Source organism: Nilaparvata lugens, chromosome 2, assembly GCF_014356525.2.
Source record: "Nilaparvata lugens isolate BPH chromosome 2, ASM1435652v1, whole genome shotgun sequence".
NCBI classification, from domain to species: domain Eukaryota; kingdom Metazoa; phylum Arthropoda; class Insecta; order Hemiptera; family Delphacidae; genus Nilaparvata; species Nilaparvata lugens.
The window spans coordinates 47,682,427-47,709,445 of record NC_052505.1 but is presented as its reverse complement, the minus strand read 5'-3'; the positions used below and the strand labels follow the sequence as shown (position 1 = coordinate 47,709,445).

Below are 27,019 nucleotides of genomic sequence, written 5' to 3'. Positions count from 1 at the left end.
TCAACTAAATACTTACTAGGCTATCCCTGGTCGCTCAAATGCTTGACTTTATTAAACATTTTTATTTTTCCTCTCTTCTTTTCCTTCCTCATCTTCTCCTTCTTCTTCCTCTTCTTCTTTATTCCCTTTTTCTTCTTATCTTTATTCTTTCTCTTTCTTATTCTTTTCCTTCTTCTTCATCTTCTTTTTCTTCTTCTTCATCTTCTTTCTCTTTTTCATCTTCTTCCTCTTCTTCTTTTTCTTCTTTCACTCATTCATCAACTTCTTCTTCTTCCTCTTTCTCTTCTCCGTTGTCTTCTTTTTCTTTTTCCACTTCTTCTCTCTCTCTCTCTCTTGGTTATGTCGAGTGAGTAAACGTGTGTTAGTTTGGCTCCATCTTCTAATAGATATTTCGTAGGGTTATACAGTTCAATTCACTACAAATTATACATCAAGTTATTCAGTTTCTCGAGCTAAATTTAATAGTGAAATTATATTTTTGATTTACTCACACTCTTTTCATTTATCTTGGGAAAACATTCGTAATTCTTCAGTCCACCTTCTCGCCTGTAAAAGTGTAAATCCACCTAACGGTACACTATGGATCGACCGAACAGAGGCACGCCAAAGAATGAGGTCAACGCTCCGAAGCCAGGGCCTTCGCCAGCTATTTCTGGATCATTGTCTGAAGAGACCCTCCGCATTATTCGACAGCAAATTGAAGAATATGTGCAAAATGTCATCTCAATGGTTGTGAAGTCCATTTTCGAGGAACTCCAGGCATTTAAGGAGAAGAACAAGCAGCTGCATGTTAGAATTCGTGAGCTGGAGGTGTCTTGTCACCTGAAGCTTGATGACCTTGAACAATACGGGCGCCGAAATTCAATTTGGGATCCTGGAGAGCGACAAAGAAGACACGGACCTGCTGGGGCTTGATGTCTTCAACAAGAAGCTGAACGTGCCCGTGACTCTGGTGGATTTCAACCGCTCGCATCGCATTGGAAGGCGTCAACCACCTCAACAAGGGCAAGCGAAACCTAAGGACCAACCCATCATAGTTCGACTCTGCAGCTACCGGACCAGGATGATGATCTTCGATGCTAAGAGGAAGTTGAAGGGTTCCGGCGTCACCATTTGCGAGGATCTGACTGCAGAGTGTCCCAAGATCCTCAACGCTGTGGCCGACCGTCATGGGCACAGGAATGTCTGGTCATCTGACGGGAGGATCAAGATCTCAATGGGCGAGGGAGGATCCAAGAGGGTCTACACAGTCGAGAGGATGACCGACCTTCAAAAAATAAAGGTAAATTGAATCAATTCAGGATTCGATGACTATGGTGCCCTACACTACAATAATAGGAAATTTGTATTAATAGATTTCACAGTAGATATACCTTGGCTTTCTGTTCTATAAATGAATCTTTCCACTGCTATTTATGATTACATTTAAGGCATTTATTTTATAGGATTCGATGACTACGGTGCCCTACACTACAATAATAGGAAATTTGTATTAATAGATTTCACAGTAGATATACCTTGGCTTTCTGTTCTATAAATGAATCTTTCCACTGCTATTTATGATTACATATAAGGCAATTATTTTAAACTTAGAAGATCCACATTTGTTAATACTGATTAATAATTTATCTTGATATTAATTCCCAAAACTATGTTCAATGCATCAACTACTATACTCCAGAGGGTACTAAGAAAATCATTATCTCTATTCTTACTAATAATTACATCTCTCACCAAAATTATTTCCATAATTAATAATTTTCGAAATGCTGAATTTCAAAAAAAATGGATGATTAACATACATTATAGATATAGATGTAATCTACAGGTATATAGTAATCTCTTCTATATTAGGTGTACATAATGATATATTCTACTTTTGCCACAGCTCGAACGATAGAAGCTAATGAGTGAGGAATTCTTGATAGAACAGAGGAGTGGGTAGTCTGTTAATATGCTTATATAGGGGCTGTGTTTCATTTAACGTTATCTTAGACATTCATCACTAAAATATTACAGTATCAATTTACTACTTTCATCGTTATTGCAACTCCCAATAGTTAATTATACTTCTAATACTATATAATATTTTTCATACTTCACCATTCAATCCTATTTAAAACTCATCTAAAATAATCTAGCACTTTCTCAATTGTCTCCTCTACTTCTTATTTTTCTTTCTCATTTCACTTCTTAATCTTATAGCTGTTATTATGATTATTAGAATATTGGTGTAATTATTACATTTATTATAACTGTTGTGATTTTTGCGATGATGATTATTATTCTTTTCTATTCTTCTTCGTCTTCTTCTTCTTCGTCTTCTACTTCTTCTTCTTCTTCCTCTTCTCTTTCTTTTTCGTCTCTTCTTCTTCTTCTTTCCTTGATTAATTCAAGATCACAATACGATGTTCTATTTCTTATTCTATAGTTCAGTTTCATAAGTTCTTCTCAATTGTGCACATTCCTTCTCTCTCTTTTCTCCTTCCCTATTATTATCATTATTTTCCCTGTGATTTTTCCATTACCTTTCCAGCATGTTCAAATGTTCATCTCTCTTTCTATCTCTATTTCTCTTCCTACCTCTTCTCTTTCCATCTGATTACTTTCTACTAATATCCATGTTTGATATTTGATTCTTTCTCACATTATATCATACTATTCCTCTTCCATTTTATGCAAATATTATTCATTATCAGTTGTATTATATATCTTTTCTCAATATTGATAACTTCCTTCGAAAATTTTTCGTTTTTCTGCTGGCTTTTTCTTCTCTTTTGCAGTTTTTACTGGATCCCATTTTGCTCTATCTCCACCTTGAACACAATCTTCTACTACTGGATTCCATCTCTCTCTGTCTCCACTTGGACTCGATCTTCCACTACTGGATTCCTTCTCGCACAATCTTCACTTTGACTCGATCTTCCACTACTGGATTCCTTCTTGCTCTACCACCACTTGGACTCGATTCTTCCACTACTGGATACCTACTCGCTCTATCCCCACTTGGACTAGATCTCCCACTACCAGTTCTTCCTCAATCTTCATCTCATTCACCATTAGGATTATTCATCACCGGAACTCCACAGATCACAACATCTACATCTTAATGTGTTTAGTGAATTTTATTGAACTGGTGTTTTCAAATAGTGAAGGGAGCCGAACTTTCAAGGCATACAGAATGCACTCGAATCAAGAGACTATTTCATTTGGGTTAAGTTTTATCAGTTTCATCCCCATTTTCCCCGTCATATGTCGTTCTGAGGTCGGTTCATGGTTGGTCTGCTGCTTCCATGATGCCTCTCACTGACACGTCAGCTCGCTCGCCTTCAAGTACTTATGATTATTCCAATAATAGTAATAATGACGCAGGTATGTTTCTAGCAAATAAACTCCACTCTTTCAAAAAACTTTTCAAGGCTGCTCACCTTGACGTCCAATCCCTCAGCTGCCACATTGATGAACTCAAAGCAATCTTCCGTTTTCAGGACTTCAATATAATTGGAATTTCCAAATCATTTTTGAAGCCTAGTATATCATCGAATTTCGTTGCCTTACCTGGATATGATCTTTTCCGGAATGATAGATTAAACTTGTGGGGGTGTAGCAATTTATGTAAAAGATGGTGTCAAAACAAAAGTTTTAATCACATCTAAACGAGAGTATTGTTCCAGACCAGAGTTTATACTACTCGAATTATCCTTATCTAGTACTGATAAATTACTCGTTTGTATCTGTAGTTATCGCCCACCAAAAATAGGTCATTTTACAGATTTCGAAAATGCCTTGCTTTCTCTTATGCCTTGTTATAACCGTATACTAGTTATGGGGGATATGAACACCGACTTGAACATGACTAATCGTAACTTTGACTACTTTCAACTGACTGCTATTTTCCAATGCCTAAACATGACTATTTTTTCTCTCGATCCAACTCATCATACTAATGAATCAGTCACACTCATTGACCCTCTCATTGTTAGTGATCCCAACGAGGTTGTTCTAGCAGGCCAAATCCCAGTCCCAGATATTTCTGGACATGATTTGATCTACTGTGTACTTTCCCATAAGATACCTAAGCCAGAACAGAAAATTATCACTTATAGAGACTTCAAAAACGTTGATGAAGCCGCCTTCCTGACTGATGTGGCTCAGACTCCATGGCATCAAATCGGAGCGTTAACCTCAGTTGATGACATGGTCGAGACTTTTGAGAATTGGACTTTGACTTTGTATGATAAACATGCACCTTATGTGACAAGGAGGATTAATAGAAAACGACGAGTACCGTAGATGACTGAAGACATACTTAAGATGATGGGACGTAGAGACAAAGCACATAAAAAATCAAAAAAGACATTTGACTTGGACAGTTTGATTGAGTATAGGAGCCTTAGAAATAGAGTTAAACAGGAATTATGGAACTAAAAGATTGAGTACTTGAATTCGTTCATGAAAAACAATAGACAAGACTCTAAATCACTTTGGCAGGGAATTAAATTTAATGGCTTAGTAACTGAATATTTTAATATATGCAAATTTGTAAGTCAGAAGTATGATTGTAGAAAATAGGGGTAGAACAGAGCCCACTCGCCTGCCAGACGCTGCCATGGAACACCACTGAATTTTATAGAGCACAAGTCCCTTCTATTAAATTGTACGTTTAAAAGATTTAAAGTTTAAATTCATAAATTGATTTGTGTAAGACTTAGTGATGCTATATTAAAGCATAAGTCATGTAAATATTTATTTATTCCCTTGGAGAAGACAACTTTGGCCACCAGAAAATCCAGGACGACAGGAAATTCGGATCGCCACCATTGTCTTGTGAAATTCAGCATGTGAGTGATAATTGTCGAAATATATAAATTTAGGGCGCCCTCAGTGCTTCGAGTGAAATAAAAATATAAAAAAAGTTAGCTTGTCGAAAGGTTATAAATATCGAACTAATATAAAACTTGCGCAAGTCTTAAAAAGGTACAAAAAAGCATATTTTATTGGATAAGAATTGTATCAAATTTATGTGTCTAAAGGTGCACAGATTAAAGGAGTATTTGAATTTAATATTATGATGTATATATGCTCACTCAATCATTAATTTTATTTGTGAATTATAAAGATATAAATGTAGCTCTTGTTCACTGGATAAATTAATTTATCTGATTCCACCAGAGGCCGAACCTTAAGCCCTGAGATATATTCTGAGATCTATACATATTAATATATTTGAGATTTATGATTTATCAATTGATTATTTTTATGATTTTTGGAAAGAAGATATAGTGAGAAGATATAGTGAGATTTTTAAATCGACAAGCAGCAGCGAGTTGATATCTGAGCTGCATAAAATAAATGCATAAGATTAATGATTTAAAAGCACATGGTAACGTTTTGTGCTAAAGAACTAAAAAGTGGTGAGCTATTCTGTGATATTTTCTTTTTGATATATTTATTCTTATTTTTATTGTTTTTTGCTTGTTGCTCCATATATTTCTATATTTATTTATTTGTTGATATTTTTCTGTGTAATATACATATCAAATTTTTTATGGTGTATCCTTTATTTGTTCCCCTACTTCCATGCATGACCAATCTCATATTTATTTATCGAGTTACCAGTATTGAAGTATTGAGAAAATTACCATCCGACTTTATTCTTCACCGAATAAGTTGGTTTAGACAGCGATATTTATAGCATTGATAATCAAATCTTTGGAAATAACACGTTCCAGAGATTTATATAAATTGTCCAAGAGCAGTGAACTGCGGGAGCTCCTGGGAGAGCCTGTAAGAGTTTTGTCTAATTTGTATTCAAAGAACCACAACCAGAGTTGTATAATTTTTTACTCTTGCTTTACCGACTGCAGCCAAGCCAGGCAAACCGTTATTGACAAAAATAACGTCATAGTGTATAAGCCAGTATATATTGTAATCTACATAAATAAAGTACTCAATCAATCAATTTCTCTCTCTCTCTCTCTCTTCCTCTCTCTCTCTCTCTCTCTCTCTCTCTCTCTCTCTCTCTCTCTCTCTCTCTCTCTCTCTCTCTCTCTCTCTCTCTCTCTCTCTCTCTCTCTCTAACGGTCCCTAACTGACCGACTCGTTGTCCCTTTTGCTGGAACAAGCCTCGCTTTGTGCCTCATCCACTCCATCGCCTCTTGTCGGTTATGTCGAATGAGTAAACGTGTGTCAGTTCGGCTCCGTCTTCTAACAGATATTTTGTAGGGTTATACAGTTCAATTCACTTCAAATTATACATCTAGTTATTCAGTTTCTCGAGCTTAATTCAATAGTGAAATTATATTTTTGATTAACTCACACTCTTTTTATTTATCTTGAAAAAACATTCCTAAATCTTCAGTTCACCTTCTCGCCTATAAAAGTGTAAATCCACCTAACGGTACACGATGGTTCGACCGAATAGAGGCACACCGAAGAATGAGGTCAATGCTCCGAAGCCAGCTATTTCTGGAGCATTGTCCGAAGAGACCCTCCTCATTATTCGACAGCAAATCGAAGAGTCTGTCCACAGTGCTGTATCAATGGCTGTGAAATCTATTTTCGAGGAACTTCAGGCATTGAAGGAGGAGAACAAACAGCTGCACGATAGAATTCGTGAGCTGGAGGTGTCTTGTCACCTGAAGGTCGACGACCTCGAGCAATATGGGCGCCGACATTCTATACGTATTTTGGGATCCCGGAGAGTGACAAAGAAGACACGGACCTGCTGGCGCTCGATGTCTTTAACAAGAAGCTGAACGTGCCCGTGACTTTGGCGGATGTCAACCGCTCGCATCGCGTTGGAAGGCGTCAACCACCTCAACAAGGGCAAGCTAAACCCAAGGACCGACCCATCATAGTTCGACTCTGCAGCTACCGGACCAGGAAGATGATCTTCGACGCTAAGAGGAAGCTGAAGGGTTCCGGCGTCACCATTCGCGAGGATCTGACTGCGGAGCGCCTCAAGATCCTCAACGCTGCGGCCGACCGTCATGGGCATAGGAATGTCTGGTCATCGGACGGGAGGATCAAGATCTCTATCGGCGAGGGAGGATCCAAGAGGGTCCACACAGTCGAGAGGATGACCGACCTTCAAAAAATAAAGGTAAATTAAATCATTTCAGGATTCGATTACTAAGGTGCCCTTCACTACAAAAATAGGAAATTCGTATTAAAACATTTCACATAGATATACCTTGGCATTTTTCATGAGCTGGCTTTCTGTTCTATAAATGAATCTTTCCACTGCTATTTATGATTATGTATGAGGCAATTATTTCAAACTAAGGAGATCCACATTTGTTAATACTGATTAATAATTTATCTTGATATTAATTCCCAAAACTACGTTCAATGCATCAACTACTATACTCCAGAGGGTACTTAGAGAATCATTATCTCTATTCTTACTAATAATTATTACATCTCTTACCAAAATTATTTCCATAATTAATAATTTTCGAAATGCTGAATTTCAAATAAATTGGATGATTAACATACGTTATAGATATGGATGTAATCTATAGGTAAAGATAGTAATCTCTTCTATATTAGGTGTACATAATGATATCTCCTACTGTTGCCACAGCTCGAGCAATAGAAGCAAATGTGTGAAGAATTATTGATAGAACGGAGGGGTGGGTAGTCTGTTCATATGCTTATATAGGGGCTGTGTTTCATTTAATGTTATCTTAGACATTCATCACTAAAATATTACAGTTCTCAATTTACTACTTTTATTGTTATTGCAACTCCCAATAGTTAATTATACTTCTAATACTATATAATATTTTTCACACTTCACCGTTCAATCCTATTTAAAACTCATCTAAAATAATCTAGCACTTTCTCCATCGTCTCCTCTACTTCTTATTTTTCTTTCTAATTTCTCTTCTTGATCTTATATTTATAATGATTACTTGAATATTGTTGTTTGCGATGATGATTATTATTCTTTTCTATTCTTCTTCTTCTTCGTCTTCTTCTTCTTCTTCTTCTTCTTCTTCTTCTTCTTCTTCTTCTTCTTCTCTTTCTTTTTCTTTTCTTCTTCTTTCTTCTTCTTCTTCTCTCCTTGATTAATTCAAGATCACAATACGATGTTCTATTTCTTATTCTATAGTTCAGTTTCATAAGTTCTTCTCAATTTGTGCACATTCCTTCTTTCTCTTCTTTTCTTCCCCATTGTTATCATTATTTTCCCTGTGATTTTTTCACTAGCTATCCAGCATGTTCAAATGTTTATTTCTCTTTCTATATCTATTTATCTTCTACCTTTTCTCTTTCTATCTGATTACCTTCTACTAGTATCCATATATTATATTATAATATCCATATATTTATCCATATAATATTCGATTCTTTCCCACATTGAATCATACTATTCCTCTTCAATTTTATGGGGATATTATTCATTATCAGTTGTATTATGTATCTTTTCTCAATTGATAACTTTCTTCAAAGATTTTTCGTTTTTCTGCTGGCTTTTTCTTCTCTTTTTCAGTTTTTACTGGATCCCATTTCGCTCTATCTCCACCATGAACACGATCTTCCACTACTGGATTCCATCTCTCTCTATCTCCACTTGGACTCGATTTTCCACCACTGGATTCCATCTCTCTCTGTCTCCACTTGGACTCGATCTTCCACTACTGGATTCCTTCTCGCTTACCTCCACTTGGACCCGATTCTTCCACTACTGGATACCTACTCGCTCTATCTCCACTTGGACCAGATCTCCCACTACCAGTTCTTCCTCAATCTTCGTCTTATTCACCATTAGGATTATTCATCACCGGAACTCCACACATCTACATCTTATTGTGTTTAGTGAATTTTGTTTTGAACTAGTGCTTTAAATAGTGAAGGGAGCCGAACTGTCAAGGCATGCTGAATGCACTCGAATCAAGAGACTTTTTCATTTAGGTTAAGTTTTATCAGTTTCATCCCCATTTTCCCCGTCATGTGTTGTTCTGAGGTCGGTTCACGATTGGTCTGCTGCTTCCATGATGCCTCTCACTGACACGTCAGCTCGCTCGCCTCAAGTAGGTATGTTTATTTCAATAATAGTAATAATGACGCAGGTATGTTTCTAGCAAATAAGCTCCACTCTTTCAAAAAACTTTTCAAGGCTGCTCACCTTAACGTACAATCCCTCAGTTGCCACATTGATGAACTCAGAGCAATCTTCCGTTTTCAGGACTTCAATATAATCGGAATTTCCGAATCATTTTTGAAGCCTAGTATTTCATCAAATTTTGTTGCATTGCCTGGATATAATCTTTTCCGGAATGATAGATTAAATAAAGCTTGTGGGGGTGTAGCAATTTATGTGAAAGAAGGTATCAAAACAAAAGTTTTAATCACATCTAAACAAGAGTATTGTTCCAGACCAGAGTTTATGCTACTTGAATTATCCTTATCTAGTACTGATAAATTACTCGTTGGTATCTGTTATCGCCCACCAAAAATAGGTCATTTCACAGATTTCGAAAGTGCCTTGCTTTCTCTTATGCCTTGTTATAACCGTATACTAGTTATGGGGGATATGAACACCGACTTGAACATGACAAATCGTAACTTTGACTACTTTCAACTGACTACAATTTTCCAATGCCTAAAAATGACTATTTTACCTCTCGATCCAACTCATCATACTAATGAATCAGACACACTCATTGACCTTCTCATTGTTAGTGATCCCAATGAGGTTGTTCAAGCAGGCCAAATCTCAGTCCCAGCTATTTCTAGACATGATTTGATCTACTGTGTACTTTCCCATAAGATACCCAAGCCAGAACAGAAAATTATCACTTATAGAGACTTCAAAAACTTTGATGAAGCCGCCTTCCTGACTGATGTGGCTCAGACTCCATGGCATCAAATTGAAGCATTACCCTCAGTTGATGACATGGTCAAGACTTTCGAGAATTGGACTTTGACTTTGTATGACAAACATGCACCTTATGTGACAAGGAGGATTAATAGAAAACGACGAGTACCGTGGATGACTGAAGACATACTTAAGATGATGGGACGTAGAGACAAAGCACATAGAAAATTTAAAAAGACATTTGACTTGGACAGTTTGATAGAGTATAGGAGCCTTAGAATAGGGTTAAACAGGAATTACGGAACTCAAAGATTAGGTACTTGAATTCGTTTATGACAAACAATAGACAAGACTCTAAATCACTTTGGCAGGGAATAAAAGAATTCGGGCTTGGCAAAGAGAAATCGAATCCACAAATTGACTTACCATTGAATAATATAAATGACCATTTCGTTTCACACTCTAACCAACGCGACGAAGTTGTCATTGCTAATCACATTGATGATCTTGAAGAGCAGGTTACAAACTTAGATTTACCAATCACTGATCAATTTCATTTCCATCCAATCTCAGAAGAAGACACTTTCAGAGCAATTCAACGTATTCATAGTAATGCTATGGGTGTAGACAAAATTCCTATTAAATTTATCAAGAAGATGTTATTTGCTGTTTTACCAACCATTACATACATTTTCAACAAGTCACTTGAAGAAGGCATTTTCCCTGAAAACTGGAAGTTTGCTCTGGTTCGCCCTCTAAATAAAGTTCCATCACCCAATAAAGTTGAGGATTTTAGACCAATCAGTATTTTACCTGCATTGTCCAAAGTGCTAGAAAGACTCATTCATGCTCAAGTTGTAAAATTTCTAGACAACAATAGTAAGCTTCATAACTTTCAATCAGGCTTTAGAAAATTCCATTCAACTGAGACAGCTCTGCTTCGTGTCACTGATGATATAAGGTTAGCTATGGACCAAAGAAAATGCACCATCCTCACCCTATTTGATTTTTCTAAAGCATTCGATACTGTTGATCATACAGTCCTTCTGAATAAGTTGGCTATTCTTGGTTTCAGTCACAACTCGTTAGTTTGGTTTAAATCCTATCTATTAGGTAGGAAACAATGTGTATCTGTCGGTGACAAAAAGTCAACTTGGAAAAACGTTATGCATGGAGTACCACAAGGTTCAATTTTAGGCCCTCTCCTCTTCACTTTGTATGCTAATGACCTTTCTTCCATTATCAAATTCTCCAGTTTCCATACTTATGCAGACGACCTTCAAATCTATTTAAGCTGTCCCATAACAAAAATAATGAAACAGTTGGAATAATGAATCAGGATATCAATTCGATAGTGGAATGGACAAAGAAAAATGGCCTTAAGCTTAATCCCATCAAAACACAACCCATTATAATTGGATATTCTCGTCTTATAAACAATATTGACCTTGAATCGATTCACAAAATTAGTGTAGACGGTAATGACATTCCTTACTGTAGCTCAGTTAAAAATTTAGGCATTATTATGAATAATACTCTTGACTGGTCAGAACAAGTGAACAAAACTTGTAAAAAGGTATTCTCAGCCATGCATGCATTGAAGAAAATGCACGATATCCTCCCTAGAAACATTAAATTATTATTGGTTCAATCTCTCATCTTCCCACATTTAATGTATTGTAATTCTGTTCTTAACGATATGCAAGTCACTCTGAATGATAAACTACAGCGTTGCCAAAATTATTGTCTACGTTTCGTCTACTCTCTCCAACGCCATGATCATATCACCCCAGCCCACATTGCTAGTTCAACATTAAAGCTTCCCGATCAGAGGCTTTTTCGAATAGTCAAGCTTGTTAGAGATATCTTGATATACGGTAATCCGAACTATTTTAAAGATGATTTCAAATTTGTCTCTGAAGGTAGGAGGATAGATGCTTCACATACTAGAACCGGAGAAAGTACTTTAAGGATACCCAATCATCGAGGAATGTAGATTATGGAATTATCTCTAAAACGTGGCCTTCCTGTCGCGACATGGAGTGCGATAAGCTGGAAAACAGCAAGCATTGAAATTATAACAAACTACCGATTTTGCAGTTACTATTTGGTCCAAAGGCTCTAGAAGACACGCGACGATTGGTCAAATTGATTCCCTTCGCCCAATAGGAGACCTGTTTCTAAATACAGTAGTGGGGGGATTCCCCAGCCGCGAGACCAGATTACGTTTCGGACGACACTCTGCTAGGAGCACTACGAGAGTAAAGATGTAGTCATTATGTTTCGCCCTTTTTGGGCAGGTTTACAAGTTTATTTTATTAGTTAATGTAGACGCTAGTTTTATTTTTATTAAAGTTTAAATTTTCCAGTAGTGCCATGTCCTGAAAAGTTTAATTGTGTTTCTTCATCATGTACAATAATTGTTTCTTCAAATAACCGCTAAGCGGTTCATGTGTGCCCCCAAACCAACTTCATGTACCACCCCTTTGGTTCCGCAACTTTATGTAACACCGCTTCAAGACACCCGTTCAGACGACAAGTCTAGGGACGTAAGAGGACGTCGCCGTCAAGCCAATTCAACCGGTAAAAGTTCACCGCCAAAAACAAGGTACTGTAACCCCGACGATAAAGCAACGTACAGACCAACGAAAGTGCAGTGTAGTGAAACAAAGGTTCATTCGAGAATGTCAATCAAAAGTGGGGATTCAAAATTATTATGAAATGGGTTATATGGGTTACTATCGACGAAATTTGGGTTCAACGGGCTTTTCTTTCTTTAGTAATTTCATGTTGAAATTAATTTGTTATTTTATGACTGATATTGTTTGGTTTTGTGACGTATTGCTATCTAAACGGGGATAGTAATGCGCCCCCGAATCAGATGAAGAATGTCAACAAAGTAACATGAAATTGTTGTTTCTGTTGTTCGATTTTAGTTGCCAATGTTTATTGAAGCTGTTTGTATTTTTCAATTATTTCAAATTGTAGTGTTATTCTATAGTATAAACCTATTAAATCAGGCATGGCAAGATTAATTGAAGTTTTCTTGACTCTAGCCCGTTCACCTGCATGAATTAGGTATAGACTCAGGTATTTTCTAGATGTGTCGGCCTATTTCTAAATTCTAAATTTTATTCAAAATTATCTTCTTTATCATCTTTTAAAAAGGTCAGGCACACTCTTTATCCTATCCTCCAATCGATCTCTCTGAATAAATAATGAGAAATATCATTCTTGTTACAAAACAGCTTATCATCAAATCATGAGTTGGAATATGAAAAATTTCAGCTCACTGATCAGTACTTTAATGTAATTGGCGATAATTGAAACTTTGATGGTTCATCCCTCATGTCCAGGATGACTTTTTTCAAAATGTAAGGAGGAGTTGTTATTACAAAAAAATCTGGTGTGGCGCACTCACACAACTTTCCTTGCAATAATAACGCTGAGACACATGAGGTCTGCTATCATAGCCGTTATGAAAATTGATCACCTGACGCTAGTGTTCACGCGCATCTCAAGTCCACTAAACAAATATCTGAGCCAGCTGGTGAAAGGATAATAACGCTGGAGACATACAAGGTCTGCTATCTCTTCATAGTGAATGATTAAATAGAATCAACAGTTGCGAACAGTTTAAAATTGAATAATCACATTTCCTCGAATTTCAAGCTTATTTCCAATTTTAGGTTAAAATGCTACTGGACATATTGTAGATGTAGAGATTTTCATGCTGAATCCACTTGAAATGTTTTGTTTGAATTGTATATGATGCCTGATAATTGGGAATCTAAAATCAAACTTTTCATAGATGAAATGTTTACAGATATGAGACTTGTGGTTATTGATACATCTTCTTCTTTTTTTCTTCTTTTTCTTCTTCTTCTTTTTTTTCTTCTTTTTCTTCTTCTTCTTCTTTTTTCGCTTTACCTTTTTCTATTTTTTCCTCTCTCATATTCCTTCTATTTCTCGTTTTTTTTCTTTCTCTCTTTCTATCTCTCTCTTTCCATTCCTCTATTTCTTCCTCTTTCTCTACTTCATCCTCTTTCTCTTCTCTTTTCGTTTCCAATTTCATTTTTCTTTTTTCCTCTCTCTTTCTTGTTTTATCTCTCTTTTCCCTTTCTCTCTCTTTCTTGTTTTGTCTCTCTATTCTCTCTCTATCTCTCTTTCTCTTCTTTTTCTTTCTTTCTGCCTCAAGTCCGGAACTTATAATCCCGAGCTTGGAAACTGGCATTTATTGTCAACCTGACAAAATTGAACTGGTTATTAGTTTAGTTGCCAATTTCAACCATAACTACTGTTTCGAAGAGGTACTCTCTCTAGAATAGTTCTATTAACATATGGTATGGAAATTCCAATCATAATAAATTGAGAGATTGGAAGAAGAAGAATATATATGCTTAAACCCTTGAAAACTACCCTAAAGCCTCACCGGCTCCAGACAAGCGTCATTCGGCAAACACCGAGCAGCGACTCGCTGAATCACGAGTAGTGTGGATGGATGTTTGTCTATTCGGCAAGCAGCGAACATTCGTGCTCCTTGTTTCAGCCGGCTCCAGACATGCGACATTCGGCGAACACCAAGCCTTCTCGCCGAATCACGAGTAGTGTGGATGGATGTTTGTCTATTCGGCAAGCAGCGAACATTCGTGCTCCTTGTTTCAGCCGGCTCCAGACATGCGACATTCGGCGAACACCAAGCCTTCTCGCCGAATCACGAGTAGTGTGGATGGATGTTTGTCTATTCGGCAAGCAGCGAACATTCGTGCTCGTTGTTTTCCCGGTCAGGGTCGAACATCAAAGTGGTCGAATATTTGGCAAAAGGCACATGAAATGTACATACCATATGTTAATATGGAACTATAATCTAATGATACTACCTCTTTGAAACAGATGGTCAAAATTGGTAACTAAATTAAAATATTAATAGCCAGTTCAATTTTGTATGGTTGGCATCAAGATGAGGAAGGTTTCTAAATAAGATTTCAGTTCTATCACTTTATTATGTTACTACCAAGTTGAAGAACTTCTCTATATTATAACTAGCAGGAGCCCGTGCTCCGCAGGGATCTATTTTAAAACTTGAGAAACTGAAAACTTGACGTAATTAAATTTTGAAGAATTGAAAATAGGCCTATAACCATCCTTGATTGATTGAGAATCTATATGCGAAATTTCAAGCTAATTAGTCCAGTAGTTCAGATGGATGATGCGTCAAACATAATTTTCCTATCCCGTACGTCTATAAGCCAGCTCCCCACTTTATTATAGATATAGTTAAATACTGCAAGAGATAGGACTGTGGAACAGAATAGTGGTGGAACTATGATAGCGCCAGAAGTGTCTCAAACACAATAGTACCTACATGAACTTTTTGAAAGAGATTTTAAAGAGAAATGTTAAAACAACAGAACTGAAAGTTGTCAACCTTATCTTTCTACCTCCATTTAGAGAGGCTTTTGTTTGAGTCGAATGTAAATCTATATACATATATAAAAATGAATGTCTGTTTATTTGTTTCCTATAGACTTGAAAACTACTTGACATAACGGCATGAAACTTTGGAAATATGTTGTATGAATATTGGGGATGGTTTCTAATCAGAAATTTGAATAGGGGGGCTAATAATAATAATTATTTATTAATCCATTTTACAGTCCTATGTTTTTCGAAATTGTCGGCCAAGCGGCTACCAAAGAATGGAAAGATGATCATGATTCAAGATCATATTGTGATAATATGATTTAGCATCTAAAGTTACCAGCTGTAATAAACACGTCATCCTGTGATAAATTATGGTATTAAAACGGTAGTTTGGAGTTGAAGTGTAGTTGATTGGTACCAGCTGTAGATAATGGTTCGTTAGAAGACAATAATAATTATCACTCCCCTATCATTGAGAAACTGGGAAGAAATTGATTCACCTCATGAGAGTTGTTCATATTGCATTCATTAATTAGCCTACTGAAGAATGACAGAATAAATTATTTTCTTTAATTTAGCTTGGCTTATATTCATCCTGAAATGGAAGATGGAAAGAATATGGAATTCTGTGTGATTCATCGTACATTGAATTTCCTGGACCATCTATTTACAATCAACAACTATGAAAACATTGAATTTATGTATGAAACACTGATTTAACCTATCTATTTTTTTCAACACTCTACTGATAGATTACCGATAAAGTCTATAGACATAGACAACACTACTGATATTACTACCAATTGGTTGGGAAGAATATGTTTTCAGAATAATGAATGCTACATGACTAAGCACATAGGAAGTCCAGATGTGAATGAAAATATTGATTGTCAGATAAATTTCATGATCCATTAAATAAAGTCAAGTGTGATATGAGATACATCAACTTTTTGGCGGTACGAAGTTTGCCGGGTAAGCTAGTTGTCAATAAAACTTTATTATTAATAGTCAACCCTAAAAAAAGACAGGCTCAATCACCAGGAATACAATAAATTCTTTGAGGGACCAGTAAGCCATTAATTTTGAGTAGTTCAATCACTTCCATTATGGACACTGGATACATTATGGACAATCAATTAGTATGAAATTTATTAGCTACAGAATAAAAAAAACTTTTGATTGCAGTGTCCCCGACTACTACAATATGAATAACCATTTGGACCGAATATAAGGAATTACTCACATCGCTCATCAACGCATACTTTTTATTCACAAAATATTAACAGAAAATATAAGTTATATAGAATGAGCTCACAGCTAGTACTCAAGTTTGTCTGTTTCTGGCCGTGCTACAAATAAATGTAGGAATATGTTTGACATTTTGTTTTTGTAATCTTGTTGTCTATTAAGAACGTTTTCAATGTGATTTTGATGACAATAAAATTTGAATTTGAAAAAAGAATTATCAAGAAACTCCTAACCAAAGAAAATCTCTGTGCTGTGTTCTAATCGGAATGTATGAGACTCCATATACAGCTGATAGAAGGCACAAACCAAAACCAAACTGACCAAGCATACAACAATGGAACACACAAGTGGCTAGCTCGCGCTCTCGATCACCACAAAATTAACTTGATCAGCTGATTGATAAGATTATTTTAAGCTTTTGAATGATTACAACATATGTTAGAATATCATGTGTTAATTATCTCAGTTCCATATGGCGTTCACCTTACCATGTTCATAACCTTACTTAATAGGATCCTTTTTCATCCTTTGAAACCCTTAGGGCCGTTTGCACAGTGCAAGTTCAAGCTAAAGCTTAAACCAAATCTGGATTTTTTTTGGTTTAAACTAAAATTCCGTTTGCGCAGTATCAGTTTAAACTCTGTATTGAGATTAAACTCTGGGAAAGTTCAAACCTCCAAAACAGGAGGTTTAAACCAAATAATTTGGATTAACTAGACATCTGTAAAATTTAATGGGGAAACAGCTAATAGTAAATTATTTTTCAATGTTTTTTTTTAATGCTTTGTTAGACGATAATAATTATTTGGGTTATAGTGAATCATTATTGATAGAATTGACAGGAATTGATAGAAGTTTTCAATGCGATTGATAGAAATGACTGCGAAGAAATTTTGGAACTGAGAAAAATTGGGCAAAAAACGAATCATTCAAATTCCTGGAATGATAAAGAATTTTTTAACGGTTTTGCTTGAGTAAAGCAAGTGCCAATTTAGTATTTGATTAGATAAGCCATTTGATAGAAAATAAGACAATTTTTATCAGTGATTTTTGATTAGAAAACATGTTTTTAATAACACATAACTGAGATATTTTGCTTTTGAGAGATTTCTAATAAACGAGGAAGACCGTAGTAGATTTAAGTAGATTTTCATAAAAAAATAAGGTTCTTATCACACATTCTAGAATATATCTTTTGGTGCCAACTAAATATAAGTAATATAGCATTTCATCATTTTTTGAAGAATTTCTTGATCGCTTTTCACTTTTATTTCCGTACAGCTTACAGCTCTGTGAATATTTTGTACGAAGAAATAGTAGCTACATAGCCTCAATTCACTGATGGTTTGTTAACAAATTTCCTGTAAAAATTAGCCTTCCCGATATTATAAAAGATGACATTCTATTACCTACTTAACGCTAAACTAGTTAAACTGGATTAGTGAATGCACTGAGAAAAACGATTCAAGTTTACAAGTTAAACTTCCAGATTAACTTAAACTCGAGCAATCTATACTGTGCAAACGACCCTTAGAGGCAAAATATCTCAAAATCCGTTCTTAGTGCGCGTCTAGCATGTTTGAAAAATATTTGTGCAAAGTTCTAAGACTGTAGGCCAATTAGTTTGAGCTGTAGTGTGATTTTACATCAACATTTTCGAAAAATGCCCTCTCCTGAACCCCCCTGTGCTCTTGATCGAAATTTTTCTGCATAGATCTAATTTTTCTCGTAGCTGAACAAAAAAGGTCCTCATGACTTTTCTGTGCAATGAGCGGTTAAAAAGTACAAACTTTTTGGGGGGCCCCAGCTCGCTCAGGGGGGCAAATTTCTGATTATTCTTTCTTAGTGGATGTCTAGGGCTACCATAAACAATTGTGCAAAATTTCAAGTTTTCAGGCTCAGTAGTTTGGGCTGTGGTGTGATTTCAGTCTGTCGGGACTTGGCTTTTTATAGATATAGATAAAGGAAAAAAACTGGCTTATAAACATACGGGATAGGAAAATTATGTTTGACGCATTATCACGCCTAAACTACTGGATTGAAATAAACTTGAAATTCTGCTTATAACTAACCGAGGTTGGTTCTAGGCCTACTTCAAGATCTTCAAGATTCTACTCGCTCAAGTTTTCAGTGTGTCAACTTTTAAAATAAACTTTTGCTGAGCACGGGTTACCTGCTAGTTAATGAATAATTAAAATCTTGATGAAAACTAGATAATAACCAGTATCGTCCAGGTTACTGAATAATAACCTGAATTCTTTAAATGTTTTTAAAATGTCTACAAATATTTATTTCTAATCAATTGAAGTTAAAATTCTAGGGTGTTCCATGTCCTATACAGTTATTGACCGGGGTACATAGGGCTAGTTTGATTTATTTATAAAAGCAGGATAAGCAAGAAGAGCATCTTCAGTATCGAGATCAATGTTGACGAATATTAGCTATTCCCAAAACGAGCAAGTGCTCGGGTAACCACGTATGTGTGTAGATGTGTGCTCGTTAATCGGCAAATATCAAGACGAATAGTACGCCGAACGCCGAACATTCGCTGCTTGCATGTCTGGAGCCGGCTTTAAGAGTCAAAATATCGCCAAAAGAACTCTTAGTGAGCACCTAGGACCCATAAGGAAGCTATATTCTAAGTTTTGTTTCAATCAATCCAGTCGTTTTTTCAGAAATCGTGATCAGAGAGTGAGTGAGTGAGTGAGACAAGAGTTTTATGAGTATAGATTCACTGAGAATAAAAGTGCACAGCTAGCTTTTCAATGATTCTATCAGATACGTTGAATAGAATAGATCAGATGAGTTGAAGGGATCTAGTTCTGTAGCCATTATGGTGTTTGTGAAGAACTCAATTTAATAGTGGTAATAAAGTAATAATACTACATATGAAAAATGTGTAGCAATTTCATAAACTGTCTAATCATTATTCTAATTGAAATAGCTCAATCCCTTCTCAGATCTATGAAAATTTGATACTGACTGAAATTTTAAATAGCGGTATTACATTTTTCAAATCATTATGAAATCAATTTTATCAAGTTCTCAACCTCTCAAGCTGCAATGATCCGAAACCTGCGCCAAAGTATCCTCTTACTTGACTCTCTAACAACATCATAGCCCACAATTGAAGTCAACCAACCACATCGTCTCACCAAATATTAATGAACTCACCCTCAACGGAGAGATAGAATATTCAGAATCAACGACCAGTTTCTACCTAACTGGCAATAATTCCTCTCAAATGAAAGGGATGAAATTTCTCATGCCAGTGTATGCTTGGTGGAAAGCCTCAAGCATTTATTCATTAAGAAAAGTTGGATGCACTGCTGGTGCTGCTATGCATTGCAAGGGAAAGAATTATTCCAGTCGGCTTAGCCCTTCCCCCCTTACCCACGAAAATGCCGAGTATAAAACTTTTTAATTGCTACCAGCTCCCTCGCTCATTGTAACTGCGATTACTTTTCATTTCTCTTCGGGGAAAATAATTTTCCAGTGAGATGGAACGCATATGATTCTTGTAACAGAAATGAACTAACTCATCACGATACTGTGATGACTGAAGATGGGCGAGGATCTCTGTTAAAGGAGTGATTGATAAAATACCATAGTATTTGACAAATAAACAATATTTTATTTCTATTATGATCTTCACCAGAGTAAATGGATTGGAAGTATTGTCAAGATGCTAAAATAAAGAGAATTATGAAACAATGGTTCATCCAGGATTGTATACATTATCACAGTCACAATACTTATAATAAATACAGAAATAGAATACTTACATGTCACATTGAAATTGGAAGTTGAGAGTGAATGATTCTCTCAAGCATTTTCCTAAATTGAAGCATACAATTTATTTCAATTCAAGAGAGAAGATCATATAAATTGAGTCCTCTCATTCTTGGGTAGTGGATAAGGAAATTATTCTCTTCCAAACTTAGTCCAAGGAGATTCTCTCAGTTTATTTCCTCTGCATACTTGAACCACAATTTTGTATGCTTGATACCATCTTCTCTATTTTCATATCGTTATTATCATCAAAAATGACACACATTCATATTAAACAATGATATTACACATATATACATAGCTCTTTGTGATAAATGTTACACAATCCAAGGGTTCAAAAGTGATAATGCTTCTCATGAATCCTCAAATGGAATTAAATCTCCAAAAAAAGCATTTCTATTATACTGTTCCTGTATTAACTGTTCGTCATGATGCAAAATGTTTCTAGGCTTTTGTTACGGCTTTAAATTGCATTCATACACTCGAATGAAATTAGGGAAACTCACACCAAGGGAGAAGTACCTTCTCCGCATCTTTCTGGTATCAAATTTGATAGCGAGTGTAAATCATGCTCCATAAAGTGCCGTGTCTAACAGACGTAGACGTTCTCTTTTGCTTTTGAAGCGACTGGTCCATTAATGCACCGTGTTTTGTCCTGCAAAGGGAGAGAGAGAGAGAAATGCTTTCAAATTTTTGTCGAAATCTGTGAGCGAAAATTTCAGGGTTGGTTCATTGTTCTGCAAACGTGAAGTACTTAATTGTACAGTATTATGTAGCCCTCTTGCATGCGCCCTTGTGCAACTCATCAGGCCCTTTGAGCCCTCTCCTCCCAGTCGCAGGACGCAGGACGACCTTCTCTGCAAATTATCAAGAGACCACTCCTGCCTGCCTCTCCTGCTCTGTTCTGCTCCTCACAATGCAGCTCACTCTCGCGATAAAAGAGCTGCAAAGAATATTTCTCTCTCGTCACAACTACAAAAGTACAAAAGAAAAACAAACTTTAATCGCCTTCCATAATAATAGCAACCAGCTCTTCCATCTTTCGGCTACTAAAATATGCTTTTTTCATCTCGTAAACACGACTAATGAATAACCAGCCTCTCCCTAATAGCATTAAAGAGTTTCAAAGAGTGGAAGTACAGTTACACGTCCCGACTTTTCAGCTTCTTAAGACGAGAGGTGGAATAATATATAATGCAGACGAGGAAACTTCTAGGGGTTATTCTTAAAAATTTCACAAACTTGGAATCTCCCGCAAAGGAAAAACATCTTTGTTCACTCCGCAACTGCAAATTGAATTTTGAAATCAATAGCAAGTTAATCTTCTCACAATTTTCACTTTATCTCTCACTTTTTTCACTAAACTTCGTTGTTGGAAAAGTTTTGTAAGCGTCGTGAATTCACAATTCTGCACGAACACGAACCATTCACAAATTATTCCCGGACAACTTTGAGCGGACAAATTATAACATGAAACAAGTTTGAAAGCTTTGGTAACATCTCACTGCCACTGCACAATAGATAGCACAAGTTTTCAAAACAAGTAATGCGTCCATTATTGGAAAGAGATCTCGTTTCTGCCCGGTTGGATTACTACTTTCCAATTGTGAAGAATTGTTCTTTTGTAACAGAAAGATGTTGAGATATCGTACTAGATATGATTATTGATTCCATAAAGAATAAAGTGTTGAATATCATTTATCATCTGAATCATTACCTCATTCAAAACTAAATTATTGGACGATTTAGATTTTCTAAATATAATATTATTTCCAGAGAGAAAAGGAAACATCAGCATTGGTGTACCGTTTTGTTTTTTCTTTGTTTTTATTTACTCCTAAAAATTAGTAGAAGAATGATTTGATTCCTTGATATGATGATGGAATACTTTATTTTGATAATATTGATAGTATACAACTGTATACAACTACATGATGAGCTACATAAATTTACTGTTTCCTCTCTGTATCATCATCAAAAATTATTATTCATTTCTATGGATTGCTATTCGTCCCACCTTTCTCCATTCTTCGCCATGACAATTCGATCACATAACTGCTTACCGTCTTCAATTTTCCGCTCGCTCCACAATTTCCACTCTTCTTTCTCGTATTCGTCTTCGTCACTCCCTCATCCCCTGCTTCCCCTTTCGAAATCAGTCTTGTGACTGGTCTGAATCGATTTCCTCCTGACAGATTGTCCGTAGCAGAGATTTCTGAAGAGGGGTCCAAGCTCTCCCCACTCGCCTGAAGGCTCCTTGATATATTTAACCTGTTTATCACTTCAAACGCCTGGCAAGCAAGTCCGTAGAATTGTGATTGAATTGTCCCATTGCAGACGGAAAAGAACCAATTCTCATCTCTCTTGAATTATTAAGGTCCTGGTACCTTCAGGAACCAGGCACCTTCTGTTACGATTTCAAATGCTAGAGAATCTTCTCCCTTAAGTCTTTCCTATTTGAAATGATTGAGCTCACACTGATTTCGAATTAACATCATAATAGGTTCTAATAATGGATTTCTTCTGTTGTCTATACAACAGTTTATAATATGTATCTTCAAAGCACGAGTTAGATGTAGAGTTAAGACACAAGTGAGAGAGAGTAGCGAGATGTCTAACATCTTACGAATATAACTGTTGTATACACTATTTTATCTACGACTCTTAAACAAAGTACAGTACGGTATCAAATTCCTGACTTGTTGTTAGAAATCAACTAACTAGAAACCAACTATCAACTAAATCAACTATATGGAAAATAATTGAAATAGCATTGTAAGAATATATTTTTTTAAATATTATATCGGTTGAAAATATTTTTTTAGGAATCAGAATGAGTTACCAAAAACTTCAGAGAATCTGAAACTTCATGATTCAAATTGAGGATATGTACACAATCATTCCAGTAGTGGAATCCTGTTAGCTGTGGACAGCATTGATAAATGTTATTAATTTGGCAACGATGTACTTATCTGTTCCAATTTTCAAAGGACTATTCCCGTGCGGTTGACTATAATGAGCATCACATTGAAGCTTATTTTAGTTGAGAATGAGAAACATTCTTATAACATGAAATTTGTATTGTTGTTGAAATTGTATTATAGGGTTTTGGATGATACAAAAAATGACTTTCAAGAATAAATTAACAGTTGATAAAATTGTACTATTCTGTAACTCTAAAATACTACTAATGTTCTCTCACCTAAAGCAAATGTTTCTGAGAGTTTTCATTCATTATCTCTTTCTAGGAATACCCGACTTCACAATACTAAACTCTTAACTTGAATTACACAAGTTGTCAAGATAAATATTGCCATTGCCAGTCACAACTGTGGCAACGGCAAGCACACTGAGTCTGAGCCAACTTGAGCCAAGAGAGAGACAAGTTTTGATTGAGTTACCAACTACCAACTACGACTACAGTCATTACAGGTTTGTGTTTTGTGTGTTGACAGGCTGCCACAGGGATGATCCACACAGTTCGCAAGATCCAAGTCGACGTGGCCGAGAAGACCGTGGAGTCAAGAAGAGAAGAGCCCTTCATGACGTCACAATTCCAGCTGCGCAGGGATCGGTAACCAGTTGAATCCAAAAAAGTCACAGTTCCATGGAGTGGGCTATGCCATTATCTGCAACTGTCATCGAACGACATTTATTATCGTCAAACCTAACTGATAACGTATTTTGGTTGGGTGATTTCTGGCAGTAGAATCAGAAAAGAGTTGTAGGAGTTTTTTTCGGGAATTTGATTATACAGGAGGTTTGCTCGTGGGTTTTCCCGTGCTGTATAGAACTTTTTGATAAATTAAGCCAATTGAACACATTATCATCGACCCAATAGTTTATAACTAATAATAGGTATCATATACATCTCGGGAATCTGTGATGTTCCATGAGAAACATAGATACAGTTTATTACAAATCCTGATCATAAAATATATTATTTCAATCCATCTAGTCTGATTAGATAGCTTCAGTGCGTAGATCTACTCGTGAATCAATGGAACAATTCCTTACATCCGACCGAATTGAATTATTATCACTCAGCTCTCTCAACTCACCGTTTTGTATTGTAATTTTGATAAATGGTCTTCTGGGAGATCTGAATTCTTGTTAAGGGACATTTACGAGCGTCTACGGTTTGCTCATTTCGTGCAAAGCCGACTATGTAGAGCGACGGTGGAAAGGGGTGAGGGAGACTGAGGTCCTAGGGCAAGGGTCGGTCTCAGTTTGCTCAGTGAATACTCAAATCTTTGCATTTTGTTACTCTCACAACCGAGAGAAATTCAATGAGAGAAACTCTTTTGACAGATCCTTTTCTCTTGGAATACATTTCTGGGCAACTACAGACATCCATCATCCAAATTACAGTTCTCTGAATGCAATCCACGAGCAGAGTCTGGCGTAATCCATCTTTAATAGATTAATACTGAACTCGCATTAGATTTGCAGAATGATCGTCAACCATCTAATAGATTATTCAATGACATTTCGGTAGTGGAAAAATGTTTTCGATGATCATTATTTTGCAAATCGAAACTTTGGTGAAATCTATTCTATATAATATAGTCTAATATGTAGTATTCTTCAATAATTATAATTTTCATTCCAAGAATTCGAATCATTGAAACTATTGCGATCCCCCAATTTTTTTCGAAAAATTTTTCATTCATTTCCTAATAGGAAACCATTTCCATATTCGTCAATTACTTCCAAATACGATTTTCCACGCGTTTCATCTATTGTTTCAACCAATAATATTATTTTCACCAGGTTTTAGCAGGGCAGTTACTGCCCTGTCAATAATAATCTTCGTTTAGCTTGATCCAAAACAAAGCTCAGTTTGGACAGAGTTTCAGTTTGATGCGTATTATACACTGTTGTTGAAAAATGACACTCATTTTATAAAAGTCAATACTGTCGAGAGTCAAGAGGAACAATGAACAGTTTCAATTGTGAGGGCTTTTTTTAAATAAAACTTTTTTCACACCTCAGAAACTGCTCATAACCAATATAATTCCTTTATATAGTCCTAAAGTATCATCTGTGAAACACAATATTATGTTAACTCTAATAAATATATGACCGATCTAATATGACCTTCAAAGCACAACATTCATTGTTTTCAAAAAGTGCAGTGTTCATATTTCAGTTGCTATCGCACAATTTTATGAAGTCATCATAAATTACGGATGAAATTGCCTTTTTCGGGAAAAATTGAAATAATTATTCTATCATTCGATTACATTTACAAGATAAGTCCGTTTTTACGATTCGATTCATGGAAAAATGAAATCCAATTCCAGCTACTATAAATTATACCTAAAGAGATGTTTGTTATCATGTTTGATATCATGAATTTGTCACCATAGCGTTACAGTAATCATTAATAGTATATAGTATTTATCATTCATTAATGAATTAATATCAGTATGAGTATCAGTAGTATTACTGATTACATGTATACTAAATATGAAATATTGCAAATATATATTATTTGCAATATTCAATGTTTTAAAAAAAATGTTATACTTAATTTTACCAGTACGTACGGTAATGAGACTCATGTTGTACTAGTAGATGCCAAATTAACAACAGAATTAAAGCAATATTGACAAAAATTCAAGCAATATAATCGTTATCAATATGTATAGCGCCTGTATTTCTGTGACTAGTTTAATAAGAAAGAAGGGGATGAACTTCACACTATTAAGTTGACAATGCTATAAGTAGTTTACTCCTTTTAGTAATCATAAGTGAAATTCTATTCTTTCAAGTATAGTAATTCCTATCACGTATTTCTTTTCTATACCACTATTTATTAACATTCAATTTATAAAATAACTCTGTAGTGAAAACCTACTCACTTTTTGTAGTGATGACAGTTTTGACTTGGTGTCTGTCATCATAAGACACTAGATATCAGAGACATGATGATGACAGACACCAGGACAAACATACAAAAAGTATGTACGAGTAATTTCATTGATTTTTTATAGATTAGCATAGAAACATGGAAATCTGTTTCACCACTACAGTAGTGGAGCTCTTTCAATATGTGATTTGAAAGAATGGTTAGTACAACGTGAAACTCCAAAGTATTTTCATCATATTATGGTTCACGTTGAAATAAAGGTTAATCAATTTATTCACACTACACCTGAAAATATGAATGTATCATTTTTCTACTAGTCTAGGCTTCTAGGTTTGGAAGTATGTGAAACTGAAAAAGCTCCGTATCATCAGACTCGGAGAATAAGCTCTGTTCAGAAACATTCGATAAATACAGTATATTTTAATTGTCATACAGTTTTAGAATAGAATGTCACTTATTTTTTGGAATCTATCTCCTCTTTGCAAAAGTATCGATGATAAAACTAATAAATTCTCTAGCATTTCTGCTACCAAAAAGCTAAATTATCAAGAACATAATCAATTTGTAATATTATTGTGCTGTTATCTGTAATAATCATTGTGAATGTTGATAAATTAATGATTCAAATACAATCAGTGTATTTTCATAGATAAGTGTGTTTTCCATGATTCCCAATTCCAATGCAAGTGAAATTATCAGTATTAGGATATTATGTTTTCAGGCTGCATAATAGATTTGGCTACCATTTGATTAAACAATTATTATCAATAGGCCTACATTCGAATCATATTCAAAATTATAGATAGAGAGTGATGGATTGATCACTCGTTCAGTTGAAAGTAATTATTGCA

At 35.6% G+C, this 27,019-nt stretch overlaps 1 protein-coding gene across 1 annotated transcript in view; it reads left to right on the top strand.

The window, feature by feature from the left end:
- LOC111057029 overlaps positions 1–26,816 on the top strand; it is a 51,383-nt gene extending 24,567 nt beyond the window's left edge. The window contains exon 2 of the mRNA XM_022344450.2: positions 23,749–26,816. Coding sequence (XP_022200142.1) covers positions 23,749–23,871 — 123 coding nt within the window. The 3' untranslated portion in view covers positions 23,872–26,816. The remainder of the gene's footprint in view (positions 1–23,748) is intronic.
- The last annotated feature ends 203 nt before the right edge of the window (positions 26,817–27,019 follow it).